Below are 15,461 nucleotides of genomic sequence, written 5' to 3' on the forward strand. Positions count from 1 at the left end.
CCAAAAGAGTGGGGGGGGGGATCTCTATTTCAAAAAACCAGTCCGCATAGATTCACCACAGTTAACTTACATCCCTTGAATGTCAGCCTTCCCTCCCAACTCTCTCACCTGCTAAGTCCCTTCCCCATCGCTCACCTGGGGAGGTAAATATCGCCATTCCTCCTACACTCGTGGTCTTGATACAACTTGCAAACTGAAGCAGTGAGTCCACATGAGAACGCAGTGCAACAGGTACTGTTCCTAAGCAGAGTGCAAATGTAGATGAGATACATAGTGTGGTCATTTTCTTAGCTGTGATGGCACTGTGGCTGCCTCCCCGCAGCGGCGAAAACTCACCCCACAGATAACCCTGGCTTATCAACCTCTAGCCGCTCCCACCTTAGGAGGCTGTGATGCTAATCATGGAATCCATCCAGCCGTGATGCTGAATCTATTCATCTGTGATGCTGAGCGCACAGAATGCACTCAGTTTCTTAAGGCGGCCCGACACATGTGCCTCGCCCCTTTGTTTGTGGCTGGTTACATGAGAGAGTGCCCTGATCTATTAAGCGAGCTCTCAAATGGGACTGTTTGCCAGTGTCCTTGAGTGTCTGAAGTGATGACTGACAGCCGCACGGTCACACCCACATCTCCCCAGATGACATAAAATGAATGAACTTCCCCCAGCAGTTGGGACTGTTAACTTTGCACTTCCCAGCTCACACACAGCTCCTCTTTCCCGACACCTTCACCAAACAAGCAGGCAAATGACAAACTGACCGCCAGGACTATGATGGCGAGGAACACCGACATGCGCTGGCGCCTGCCGCTGGTTTGCCTCCTCTGGGAGCTTGCCATGATCATCCTTTTTGGCGTCTTTGTGCGCTTCAATGCAGAATCCGATATAGCTGGCTGGGAGAAGGCGAAGCAGGAGAAGAACATCACAAGCGATGCCGAGAATGACTTCTACTTCAGATACCCGTGTAAGTAATGCTGGCATTTGGCCATTAACGTTATGGGGCCTTTCCAGATTGTCAGGATTTTTGAAGGAGGGGTTCTTACTGCATACCAGGAAATTTAGGTTTGGGCGACTGATGTGGATCAAAGCATTCTGTCACTCTGGTGCAACAAAGGCACTTTTTAAAGAAAAGAAAGAGGCTGTTTGCAGTTAGGAAAGTGACGGGAGAGTGACAGTGTTCGAAAGTGAAGGGGTGCACAAATGATTTAGCACAAAGCTGCATAAAAGCCTGCAAGCAAATCAGGATGAATGCTCATTGTTGTATAAACCTCCTGCAAACAAATCGGAATCAATGCCCAAGAAACACCAGGTATAAACTAGCCTCTGTGTAAGCTTTGTGCTAGGGAATCAGGATGACTGCTCAGTAAACAGGTGGTCCAGAGGAGGAATTATTTTCCCATTGGACCCCACCCATGGGGCGCCATCTATATGTAGACCTTGGGACCCCCAACCACTGCACACTTGGTGTTGGCAAGCAGCCAACAGGAAAGGGGTTAATTGGCAATCAAGATCCTGCATTGGTGAGGCAAGTTATCACAGAAGAATGATTTTGGTCCCAGATCAGTTTATCTTCAGTGTTCTGGTCATTCATGTACAGCCAACCCTACCATTACACAAAGTGCCGTGGCTGTTACAGGCAGCTGATCTTAGGTGCTCTGAAAGGGCAACAATGATCAACTATCTATTTTTTATTGTATTTTGAGGTAGGGATTTTTCTCAGGTGCCAAAATACTGTATACCCTGACTCAGGGAGAAGTTTTCTGTTTTCTGTTCTGCTTCAGGCCAAAAAGAATTCTGGGCCAGTCCTAGCTTTAGACAAGACTAGTTTCCTCCTCGCTTAGGGGAAAGGGTGGGCAGTGTGCTCAGGCATTCTGATACAGAAATAAGCTATTTCTAGCAGCAAAGGAGTAGCTTTAATGCAGTTTTGAACAAAGGAGTTTTGATATAGTTAAATGCAGAGAGCAAAGCCTTTCCTGCAATATCCTCCCCCTCAGATGTTGCTGAACTGCAAGTCCCATCATCCTTGGTCATTGGCTGTGCTTGCTGGGGCTGATGGGAGATGTGGTTCAGCAACATCTGGAGGGCCAAAGGTTCACAGAATTGTAGAGTTGGATGGGGCCACGTGGGGGCATCTAGTCCAACCCCCTGCAATGCAGGACTGTTTTTCCCTAACGTGGGGCTCGAACCAACAACCCTGAAATTAAGAGTCTCGTGCTTTACAGACTGAGCTATCCTCACACCCGATTTATGGAAGCATTCTGAGCCAGTGACCATCCTTGTGGTTATTCGGTCAAACAGTTGGTACGGTTAGGTTAGGTTAGGTTAGGTTAGGTTAGGTTAGGTTAAACTGTGGACTTGATGTTCTTAGGGGATGGTGCTCTTTGGATGGGAGACCATGGTAAGCCCACCCAACTGACTTTTGAGGGTCCTTCTGCTGGAGAGGGGCTAGACTTCTGCCCTGCAAGCATCACTGCAGCTAAGTGTGCATATTGGAGGGCTAACGGCAGCTTGAGAAAGGGATAGATGACCCTGCTTAGGGAAGTGTTTCCTAAGTGCCATGACAGGGCTTTGATGGCTTCCTCCCAGGAGGAATCATAACCAGAGCAGAGAATGCTTATGGGCATTAGAGCTAATGAGATGTTGAACTAGGAGCAGACCTGAGAGACCAGGGTTCAAATCCTAATTTTGCCAGGAAGCTCAGCTTGCCTCTCAGTTTAACTTACTTAACAGGGTTGTGTTGCGTGGATTCAGTGAGGATAGTGGCTCCTCTTCATCCTGGAGAGAAGTGACTAGTGGGGTGCCACAGGGTTCTGTCTTGGGCCCAGTCTTAATCAACATCTTCATCAATGACTTGGATGATGGGCTTGAGGGCATCCTGATCAAGTTTGCAGATGACACCAAATTGGGAGGGGTGGCTAATACCCCAGAGGACAGGATCACACTTCAAAATGACCTTAACTGATTAGACAACTGGGCCAAAACAAACAAGATGAATTTTAACAGGGAGAAATGCAAAGTACTACACTTGGGCAAAAAAAAAATGAAAGGCACAAATACAGGATGGGTGACACCAGGCTTGAGAGCAGTACATGTGAAAAGGATCTAGGAGTCTTGGTAGACCACAAACTTGACATGAGACAACAGTGTGATGCAGCAGCTAAAAAAGCCAATGCAATTCTGGGCTGCATCAATAGGAGTATAGCGTCTAGATCAAGGGAAGTAATAGTACTACTATATTCTGCTCTGGTCAGACCTCACCTGGAATACTGTGTCCAGTTCTGGGCACCACAGTTCAAGAAGGATACTGACAAGCTGGAAAGTGTCCAGAAGATGGCAACCAAAATGGTCAAAGGCCTGGAAACAATGCCTTATGAAGAATGGCTTAGGGAGCTGGGTATGTTTAGCCTGGAGAAGAGAAGGTTAAGGGCTGATATGATAGCCATGTTCAAATATATAAAAGGATGTCATATAGAGGAGAGTGAAAGGTTGTTTTCTGCTGCTCCAGAGAAGTGGACACGGAGCAATGGATTCAAACTATAAGAAAGAAGATTCCACCTAAACATTAGGAAGAACTTACTGACAGTGAGAGCTGTTTGGCAGTGGCATTTGCTACCAAGGAGTGTGGTGGAGTCTCCTTCTTTGGAGGTCTTTAAGCAGAGGCTTGACAGCCATCTGTCAGGAATGCTTTGATGGTGTTTCCTGCTTGGCAGGGGGTTGGACTGGATGGCCCTTGTGGTCTCTTCCAACTCTATGATTCTATGATTCTAGGATGGGGGAAACCATGTACCCCACCTTGTGAGCTCCTGGGAGTAAAAAGTGCATGATGATGATGATAATAATAATAATAATAATAATAATAATAATAATATTTATACCCAGCCTCTGGGCGGCTCCCAACAGAATATTAAAACACGATAAAACGTCAAACATTAAAAACTTCCCTGGCAAAGGGGTTTTGGGATGCTGATTTTTCTCTCTCCCTTGTGCTGTCATCTAGCAGCAATGCCCATCGGTATTCTACATAGGACAGATGTGCCAGTCTCTATGCAGAAGAATAAGTGGGCACAAATCTCGACATTCCTCCCCATCCCCCCAGCCAAAATGTGAAAACAGTTAACAAGATGAAACAAAGGGGAAAGTGTTACATTCGTGTAATGAAATTGCAATATCCATGAACCAGTGGGAGAATCTTTCAAACTCCCAGGACACTCTGTAACTGACCTCAAGGTTGCCATTCTGAAATGAAAGGATTACAAAGCAAGAACACAATAGGGGTGTTCATATTCAATGGGTTGCAATCCCTCTGCCTGGGTACAAAGACCCTGAGCTGTACACATGCGCAGTTATTCACATGTAATGTTCACAAAGTGTGTGCGGTCTGTGTACCTATGTACACAAGCCGTGAAAATCAATGAGTGTACACTCTCACAAACACTTAAACTTGTGTAGAACCAGCATGTACCTGTGTTCAGTGCGAATAATGTCAATGTGAAACAACAGAATTACAATTCGTTGAGATAAAGGCTTTTAAAAACCACCCTTCATATACTAATTTTGCATTATTATTTATATTAAAAAATTGTATCCTGCGTTTCATTAAAAAAATAGCAGAGTGGCTTACAACAATTATGCATAAAATCATATAATAGAAACCATATAAAAATGTTAAAATCAGAAATCAGCTAACTGTTAAGGAAAGATGCGTTCTTAATTGCATTCGTGAGCCTAATTAGCTGAACAATGCCAGGATATTTGTTGTTATCAATTGTTATCTGTATTGGTTCCTGCTGCAACACAAGTGTTAATACAATCATCTTAGCAATACTGAGTATGTTATCACCAATCTGCTACACTTAAGGGTGTGCCTTTTCAATATAGATTTGTGCTCTAGTTACAACTGACTTGTTGAGGTGGGGTTATATCTCATTGTCGCCCAGCTCCCAGTTTCCTCCTTTATACACCTGCCAACTAAGATTTCACTTTGCGCATCTTACAAAGTGGCCTTGAGTCCACGAAAGCTTATGCGATAATAAATTGGTTCATAGTTTAAGGTGCCACAGGTCTTTGTTGTCTATTGCTGCAAAAGACTAACAACCCACCTGGAGAGAGTTAAAATAGTAGCAGCCAAAGGCAGAAATCTCCCAACAACCACTCATTAAGTAAGCTTTACGCAAATTGGAAGATGGACAGGCTAGTAGTTTGGAGTGGGATTTAAATCTCTGCTTCAGCAGGAGGCAAATGTGTGAGTTGATTAAATGTGCAATCAACACACACATGCCATACATTTAAAGCATGTGACTCTTCCCAAAGAATCCTGGGAATCATAGTTCCCTGGAAACTGTAGACTGTTGCTCTGTGTGGGGGTAAACTACAGTTCCCAGGATTCTTTGGGGGCAGCCATGGGCTTCAAATTTATGGTCTGTAGTGATTACACTCTAATGGAGAATTCAGGAACATCTGCATTACTAATTTATATTGGTTTTGTATCATCTTAGCTGGCATGGCTCTCTCTCTCTCTCTCAAAAAAAAATATCAAAATCCTGTGAACTGTAGCTTGGTGGGGATGCTGAGAATTCTCTTATAAATCTGTATGCAACTCACACAGGACCACAGTTCTGAGAAATCCATGTGGGGGGAGTATGATGGTTTCACCAGTTTAAGCACTAAGAGGAAAGACCGGGGTGGTTTTCCATAAATTGCTGAACTACAACTCCCATCATTACCTGACCATTGGTTGCGCTGACCAAGGATGCTGGGAGTTGGAGTCCAACGACATCTGAAAGGCCACAGGTTTCCTATTCCTGTCCCACAGCCTGGGTGCCTTAACATTGCCACATGAAATGGGTAAGAGGGTGCGTGGGGTGGAAATCCACAATTGTGCAATACTTGTGCGAAGAAAAACTTCAAAAAGTCATCAACAAATGAGTAAGCTTCTGAGTTCCACAGAACTCTTAATCTCTTAAAAAGGTAAAGGGACCCCTGACCATTAGGTCCAGTTGTGGACGACTCTGGGGTTGCGGCGCTCATCTCGTGTTACTGGCCGAGGGAGCCGGTGTACAGCTTCCGGGTCATGTGGCCAGCATGACTAAGCCGCTTCTGGCAAACCAGAGCAGCACACGGAAACGCCGTTTACCTTCCTGCCGGAGCGGTACCTATTTATCTACTTGCACTTTGACGTGCTTTTGAACTGCTAGGTTGGCAGGAGCAGGGACTGAGCAACGGGAGCTCACCCCGTTGCGGGGATTCGAACCGCCGACCTTCTGTTCAGCAAGCCCTAGGCTCTGTGGTTTAACCCACAGCGCCACCCAAGTCCCAGAGAGTAAATCAATGGGTCTTCCTTGACACGCATAGGATTGCACTGTCAGGCTCACTGAGTTCAAGGGGGCTTCCCTTCAGGTAAATGTGCATGGAAATGAATACTGAATTTGATTAGGCTGGGGTCAGCAAAACAAGATTTCCACTTGCACCAAAGGCTATGGGGGAAAGGAAATGTCAAACCTAAATGTCAGCAAGTCTTTGCTTCTCTTGCCAATGCTAATAGGAATATCCTGGTCCCTTGGGAGAATAGGGAAGAACAGAGCAGAGAAAAACTAGCAAGCCTGAAGATAAATCTTAGGCGGTGCAGCTATTCTCCACATGTGCTGAACAACTCCATTATCGGAGAAACTGTCCATTTCAGTTTCTCAATTTTTTCAAATCTTAAACTCAAGTTATCTGCATTTCCATAGCAGCTTGCCATTATTAAAAAAAATGCTGATGAAAATTTGTCAATGCTTTAGTACTAATTTCTCCTAATGATATGTTTTTTGCAGGCAGTTTTGACCAACATACCGTACTCATTTGGGCAAACAGAATGTGCATGGGTTTTTTTTTTTTTTTGTACTGATATATGCATTTGTATGCACACCTGCCTCTAATAAATGCAGCTTGGTTGGAGAATTGCATTGCAAAATTCTGAAAAGTGGACCTTACAAAGGATAAATGTCTTTTACGTTCATGTATCGGTTCGAGGATAAGGGACGTGGGTGGCGCTGTGGTCTAAACCACTGAGCTTAGGGCTTGCCAATCAGAAGGCTGGCAGTTCAAATCCCCGCGACAGGGTGAGCTCCAGTTGTTCGGTCCTAGCTCCTTCCCACCTAGCAGTTTGAAAGCACGTCAAAGTGCAAGTAGATAAATAGGTACCACTCCGGCGGAAAGGTAAACAGTGTTTCCGTGCGCTGCTCTGGTTCGCCAGAAGTGGCTTAGTCCTGCTGGCCACATGACCCGGAAGCTGTACACCGGCTCCCTCGGCCAGTAAAGCGAGATGAGCACCAGAACCCCAGAGTCATCTGTGACTGGACCTAACGGTCAGGGGTACCTTTACCTTTACCTATCGGTTCGAGAAGTGTGAATTGGGTAGTTTCACCTTAAATTGCAAAGGAAAGCAAATTCCTCTCCCATCCCTCTTTTGTAATGTTTGGGGCGCTTTCCCTGTTCTGTGCCCATCGCCCCTGAGCAGCCCATCCTTTCCATTCCTTCTCATCTTACCTGTCTTGGTTCTTGTGCCTGGTTCTTCCCTGTATACAACCATGTGGGGATGGAGGCTAATGGGTACAAGATGTGTGTTGTTTTGCCCGATTTGGATAGGTGCCAAACAGAGAGAAGGTGAAGCCTGACTCACTTCAAGCGGTGTAGGCTGGAGGAGAAAAGCAGTCACAGGATTGGGGAGAAACTGTGCGCTGTTTCTGAAGTTTTAAGGAAAGAATTACTGCCACCCTTTCTCAAATACATGAAAACATGCTTTAAATGCACTAGTTCATGGCACCTCTTTTTATAGAAAAGTAGCATTGACTAGTAGTATCGTAGTTGGTCTTTGCAGCCCTGTGGATCCCCCAGAATATGAAGGGACTGAAAAGGAGTAATTACTGGTAGATCTTTTGGTTGGGCCAACTAGTTTGCTTTAAAGTCAACTGGGATCCCTGGCTAATTTGAAGGAGATTGCCAAGGACAGTGGTAGGCAATGTGGCGCCTCCGAGCTGTTGTGGACCGGAACTCCCATCATCCCTGATCATTCAGCATGCTGGCTCTGGCTGATGGGAGTTATAGTCCACACAACACCTGTAGGGCAGCATGTTAGCTTTTCCTGGGCGAGGATTTCTGACTCCCAGTTGTTTAACAGTAGCAACAACAAGCTGACTTTTCCCATCTAAAGTAGGCTGCTGAACGGAAGAAAGATAAGCAGGAGGGGAATTTTGTGCGAATGGACCGTAAGCTTAGTTCAGTTCTGGTACTGAAAACAAACTGCAAGCATGTGCTCAGAGGCACCCTGTTTTTTTGAGGTCACACGCATTCCACATCATGCACTGAAAACACATAGCTCCCCCTAAAGAACCCTGGGAACTGTAGGTTACCCTTCAGAGAGCTGCAGTTCCAAGTACTGTACCCTTGAAGCAAATGGCCTACATTTCCCAGAGTTCCCTGGGAAGAGGGATTGATTGTTAAACCACTCCTGAGGATTGCAACTCTCGGCACCCTTGAACAAAGCTTCCTTTCCCAGGATTCTTTGTGAGAAGCTGTGGCTGCTTAAAGTGGTATGCTACTGCTTTAAATGTATAGTGCGGATGGGACCCTTACTTCATTTCAGCTGGGTGTGATGTCACTGGGTGTCTTGCCTCATTCACGAACTGCCACCGCTTTGGGAGTACGGCAGAGCCTGGGTGTTTTTTTCTCTCTCCCTATTACGCAGCCTTCCCCAAATGCTCCCACTCACCCAGGACTTTTACAATGGCATTGATATTAACAGAGTTCCGATGCGACGTGCTTGGGGAAAAATCACACACTCTTGACTTGGGTTTCATAAATAAAACACCTCACTTCATTAAACACGAGTTTGAGATGAGAATCTCAGCTAGTTCCCTCAGTCCCTGGAAAGCTTAGCTGCTCAGTCTCACCGTCACATCAGTAGAAATCCTGGATTAAGCCAGACACTGTTTAATCATTAAACTTCCTCTACTGATGGCAGTAGTAGCGTTACAACATTTTCTCCTTCTGGGAGTCTACGTGAATATATTATATTAGGGATAGAATATGTTGGTTATGATTGACTCAGCTGCCAAAGTTCTTCATTTGTGCCGGTTAAGGGATACAATCCGAACTGGACAATCCTGTTTCCTATTGACGTGCAATTTTCTCTCTCCTCCTCCTTCACTTTTGCATAGGATTAACATTCCTTTGTATTCTGCTAGGAGACCAGACAACGCTTATTTTATTCTTTCTGTACTTATTGTACTAACTTGATATTTAACTGACACATTTTAACCTTGCCTCTAAATCACACGAGTTCCCAAAGCAATCCCAGGAAATTCCCCCCCCCCAAGAAGAGGGGGTGCCATGACTGTTCATAGATTCATATAATTGTGGAGATGGAAGGGAACACCAGGGTCATCTAATCCAACCCCCTGTGATGCAGAAAACATTTGCCCAGCATGGGGCTTGAACCCAGGACCCTGAGATTAAGAGTCTCAAGCTCTATCGACGGAACTATCCCAGCTGTTGGCTTCAACTGTTACAGTACATCAATTGTGGGACTGGTAGAAAAGTGGCTGGATTGCCTGCTTACACTTCCAATCCCTGCAGAAAGGACTGTACCACCTTGTGGGGAGTCCAGTGCTGTTGGGTCTGGGTGTATGAGAGAGCTCCCTGTGTGGAAATCTTTCATGTACCTGAAGAAAGCTGTTTGGTGCCCACTACCCATCAGCTCATGAATGGGGAAATTCTTTTTTTTTTTTTAAACATTTTATTAATTTTACAAATAAAAATTACAAATAAACACACATCAATAAAGTAATACTGGAATAGATAGGGCACTGGTGCCATCACTTAAAGGGTCTTGGAGGTTGTTATGCCTCTGCTTCAGAGGCCAAGCTCCCTTTCTGGGGGAGAGATCCCCGCCAGTCTCCCACAAGGGCCTGACTCCACCTTTACTGTTCTGGGGTGTTTCTGGGGGCTCCAGATCCTACTTGGCCAGATCACTGGGAGATTTTGCAGTCAGACAGAACTGCATGATTGCTAGTACAGTATGTGAAAGGGGTCAAGGACCACAGAGTTCTAATTGCTAGAGAAGGTTCAGTTAGCTCGTGTCCCCTCACCCCCAGTGAAGGAGGAAATGTTGCATATCTTATCTTCTTTTCCCATTCCCCTTTCTTTATGATGTAGCTATGGAAGCAGCATGTGTCTCTCAATAGCTCCCAGCTCCAGACACCTGTCTGAAGCTATCTTGCTGCTTTCTTTTTACCCACATGCCTGCATTTCTTGTGGTTGCTGCATAGAATAATGCAGGACTGTGACATCAAATACGTAAGTAAAGTATTTTAAACTTACTTCAGTGTCTGGTCTGCTTCATTGCAGGAGGGATAGAAAGGGGGTCAGCTGCTTTACACAGCTAAAATGGAATAAATAAGGTTTAACAGCATATTCCCATGCTTCGCTATTCTTCATAAGGATAAGAATGAAATGCTGTTAGGGGTTTTCTCCCCATCAGAGAGACTGCTAAAGCCCCACGCTTTGGAATACTTGCTGTCATTTTCCTTTGTTATTAACACACACACACACACACACACACACACACACACAGGTCTCTAGAGGATTAAATATGATTACCGTATATACCCGAGTATAAGCCGACCCAAATATAAACCGAGGCACCTAATTTTCCTACAAAAACCTGGGAAAGCTTATTGACTCAAGTATAAGCCGATTCACCTTTGCCGCTGTGGAGGAGGAGGAGGAACGAGCAGCCCGAAAGCAGCCCTCTGGGCTGCTCCTTCCTCTTCCTCCTTAGCCAAGTTTGCATTTATGCGAGCAGTTCAGGAATGGAACAAGCTGCCTGGGGAGAGTAAAGAACCGCTGTTCTTGTATACTTCTTAAGGAATGGTTGACTGGGGTGAGCGGGCAGCGGCGGCACAAGTGGAGAGAAAGGGCTTCTTTCTCGCTGCCCCCACCACCTGCCTCACTCGAGTATAAGCCGAGGGCAGCTTTTTCAGCACAAAAAATGTGCTGAAAAACTAGGCTTATACTCAAGTATATACAGTAATATATCTCTTACCAATTCCCACCATTAAATCCCCCATGGAAGAGGAAGCACAGATGATCTTGGGAGCACAGAGTGTGTGCTTTTTACCTTCTTCAGCTGCTTTGCCAGCTGTGCACCCATTCCTTTTTTAAAAAGTTTTTATTCATACTTTTCAAATTTATACATTTCATAAATTTTACAATCATTTTAACATTTCAAAGTTTGACTTCCTCCCCCCTCTTTCTGTGGTTCTTTAAATTTGTTTTTTTAAATATCTTCTGCATATCCAAATTCATTTAAATATCTACTTTAAATATAAACTCTTACGAAACTGCAGGCTATTACAATAATCTTGCCAATACTTTTATCTGTTTGCAGTTTATCTGTAAATATTAAATAAACCATTTCCATTCTTTTATAAAAAGTTTATCTTGATTTCTTATTCTTCCATTGAGTTTCGCCATTTCTGCATATTCCATAAGTTTTTGTATCCATTCTCCCTTTACTGGGACTTCTGCTTCTTTCCGTTCTGAACAGGAATATGCTTAGCCCAGTGATTCATGTTCCATTTCTTAGGGATGGGACAGATTAGAAATGCCAGTAAATAAGCCGCAGTGCATATGCCTTTTAAATGCATGAGGGCAGAATATGAGCTGATTCATGCAAGTTTACTTGTTTGTGTACAGTGGGGATTCCCAGTCCAAATGATGGAGGAAACATAACCCTCATCTTGGTCTTATTCAGCAGCCTAAGGACCTCCTGGACCACTGATAATTGCCAAGTGTCATTTTACATCACTGGAGCTGATTTCTATCTCGAGGACATGATGGATGGCAAGTGGCTGGAAATGTATAGACTTGTTTTGCAATGCAGACAGAGTTGCAGAAGCCCGGGGGGCGGGAATTGTTGTGTGCTGTGTACCTTGTGTAGTGCAAATGGTATTTTAGTATATCAGTGTGTGATACATTTTAATAATTTTGACACACACACACACACACACACACGGATATCTCAGTGGCAACATCAAATAACAGGATGTTTCGGAAGCTTTTAGCAGTTTCTGAATGAGAAGTCCATAGTTTGGGGTTTCACAAATCTGCTGGCTTTCAAACAACAACAACAGCAACAACAGCAGCAACAACAATTTATTATTTATACCCCACCCATCTGGCTGGGTTTCCCCAGCCACTCTGGGCGGCTCCTAACAGAATATTAAAAACACGATAAAACATCGAACATTAAAAACTTCCCTAAACAGGGCTGCCTTCAGATGTCTTCTAAAAGTCAGGTAGTTGTTTATTTCCTTGACATCTGGTGTCAGGGCGTTCCACAGGGCAGGTGCCACTACCAAGAAGGCCCTCCTCTGCCTGGTTCCCTGTAACCTCACTTCTCACAATGAGGGAATCGCCAGAAGGCCCTTGGAGCTGAACGAGGTCTTGATGAGCCCAGAGTTGTTCTGTATGCCCCAAACCTAAGCATTTAGGAACAAAACTCAAGTTGATTCAGTTTCAAGAGAATGGTATGCAAGTTCTGCTAAATACAATGGAACTTCATGGAAAATACAACTTAAGTCACTCTGAAAGAAGATTCTGTAGCATACCAAATCATTTGCCGCATATGTGCACAGCAGTAGATCTAGCTGCAAAGCAACACATGGGGTCAGCGTTGATCATTGCAATGCATCACTAATGATTATTATTGCATAATTATAAGATTACCATAGGATAAGCTGTCCTGCCTGGCTTAACTGGGTCAAACCCCTCACCTTGGGAGGAAAGGTTACCAAATTCCGTTCTCTCTCTTCCACCCTCTAAATCTGATTTAGTAAGGAGGTCCAAGCTTAGACCACATGGCTTAAGCAAGCCAACTTTGTGTTTCTATACAAATAATTTAGAAACATTTACCATTCAGCAGCCTAAGTTACACTGCCTGTCTTTTCTTGCTGCTGTATGGAAAAGCACATGAATCTGACCTTTGAAGAGTTGGTAAGTAAATCATTTTTAACTTACCAAACATGTGGTCTCTTTCTATGCTAAGGGAAATGGGTGGCTTTGGAAGCAACTTAGAAGGGGATATTTTAAAGGTCTAACAGGCTATATTTCCTTGCTTTACTTTGCTGCATGTTTGTGATTTTAAATCTCTGCTGGGGCTCTCTCATCAAAGAGTACTTGCCCCAAACCTTGATCTAGGCACCCAGGGAATTCTCCTTTTTAATATATCTAAAGTATTTCCCCTCTAACCGAAACAACAAACAAAATTTAAAACCAACACAATTAGGTGGTCCCCTGGTCTGATTGTTGTTGTTGTTCAGTCGTTCAGTTGTGTCCGACTCTTCGTGACCCCATGGACCAGAGCACGCCAGGCACGCCTATTCTTCACTGCCCTTCGCAGTTTGGCCAAACTCATGTTAGTAGCTTCGAGAACACTGTCCAACCATCTCATCCTCTGTCGTCCTCTTCTCCTTGTGCCCTCCATCTTTCCCAACATCAGGGTCTTTTCCAGGGAGTCTTCCCTTCTCATGAGGTGGCCAAAGTACTGGAGCCTCAACTTCAGGATCTGCCCTTCCAGTGAGCACTCAGGGCTGATTTCTTTAAGAATGGATAGGTTTGATCTTCTTGCAGTCCATGGGACTCTCAAGAGTCTCCTCCAGCACCATAATTCAAAAGCATTATGGTCTGATACTAATCAGGAAAGACTATAACTCAGTGGTTGAGCATCTGCTTTGCTTGCAGGAGGTCCTAGGTTCAGTCCCCAGGATCTCCAGGTGGACTGGACTAGGGAAAGGCTCCTTCCTGAAAGTCATTGTCATTGGACAATAGAATGCTAGAGTGGCCAATGATCTGACTTTGTATGATGCAGTTTCCTAAGTATATTCCATTGATCCAGCAGAGCTCTACTTACATTTTTGTATTCTTAAGGCATCATTCGATGCCACTTGTGTATGATAGTCCTCAGTAGCATTTAAAGATTTTTAGGGATTTTTAGGTTTGGGGATTTTATTTTATTTTAAATAGTTTTATAAGTTGTGCATCTTTGTTTCCTGACTTGATCCTTTAACATGGTTTCGTATGTATTGTGGTATTTTATGCATCGTGACTTGCAGTTATTTTTTATTGATCATGGTTTAGTAATTATTTATTGTGATTATTAACAGTGAATTTCTGTTCAATTATTATTTGCTGGTATTTTGAGAGTTGATTTTTTACTGTGTACTGTTAAATCCTAATAGATTATTGAATAGTACTGTGTTTGATTTAAGCCGTTCCATTTTAAAGTTATGTTGCATTATGACTTTTTGTATTGGATCAGATTATCACCTGGTGTGTGTTCTTTGTTGCATGTTTTGTTGCTGTGAAGCGTCTTGTGCATAGTAATATTGAAAGGCGGTATGGGAATTTAAAGTGAAATGAAACAAAATAGGAAGTGAGTGTGCCTGCTAGATACGCAGATAAAGTGAGATGAGGGTTGGGGTGAACACACGATTTTGTTTTTATATATAATTTTTATTAAATTTTCTGTTTTACAATTTAAAGTACTCATTTTTACATCCTTAAGATATCAATGACTTCCCTTCTCCTCTTTCCATTATTCATTTTACATATCATAAACCCCAGCATATTTTACAGAAACTTTCAGTACAGTGTGGTACCTCGGGTTACAGGTAGGTAGCCGTGTTGGTCTGCCATAGTCAAAACAAAATAAAAAATAATTTAAAAAATCCCTTCTAGTAGCACCTTAGAGACCAACTAAGTTTGTTCTTGGTATGAGCTTTCGTATGCATGCACACTTCTTCAGATACATACCTCGGGTTACATACGATTCAGGTTACAGATTCCGCTAACCCAGAAATAACGCTTCAGGTTAAGAACTTTGCTTCAGGATAAGAACAGAGATCGTGCTCTGGCGGCGCAGCAGCAGCGGGAGGTCCCATTAGCTAAAGTGGTGATTCAGGTTAAGAACAGTTTCAGGTTAAGAACGGACCTCCGGAACGAATTAAGTACATAGCCAGAAGTACCACTGTATTCCATTATTACATCCATAGGGGGCTGAGTTTGGAGCTCTGCATCTATGCATTTGAAATTTCCACTGGTAGTACTCTTTTTAACTATGCATTTTGGGGAGAGAGCTGGTAGGTACAGGGTTTGATTGTATGTTGTTTCTCCTGCATTTTGTTGACCATGTTGATGGATTTTGGTCAGCTTGGACTGTAGTTTCGTCAGTTTGCTAAGTATACTTATTTGCTCTTTATCTGGTAGATTGAGAAAACTACTCAGCAAATCTTCTTCTTCTGGGGCTGTCCAATCTGCTGGATCGATTTAATGTTATGGACGCATAGTTTGGTAACTTAGGTTTTTCTTGTGTAGTCTCCCGAGTTACTGACTGCAATTTCTCCCATCGACTGAGTTCTTCCAT

At 43.8% G+C, this 15,461-nt stretch overlaps 1 protein-coding gene across 1 annotated transcript in view; it reads left to right on the top strand.

The window, feature by feature from the left end:
• The first annotated feature begins 512 nt into the window (after positions 1-512).
• Positions 513-15,461, top strand: part of RHCG (Rh family C glycoprotein) — a 34,016-nt gene continuing 19,067 nt past the window's right edge. Inside the window, exon 1 of the mRNA XM_033167688.1 lies at positions 513-962. Coding sequence (XP_033023579.1) covers positions 770-962 — 193 coding nt within the window. The 5' untranslated portion in view covers positions 513-769. The remainder of the gene's footprint in view (positions 963-15,461) is intronic.

The sequence above is a fragment of the Lacerta agilis genome, chromosome 13, assembly GCF_009819535.1.
Source record: "Lacerta agilis isolate rLacAgi1 chromosome 13, rLacAgi1.pri, whole genome shotgun sequence".
Lineage (NCBI taxonomy): Eukaryota > Metazoa > Chordata > Lepidosauria > Squamata > Lacertidae > Lacerta > Lacerta agilis.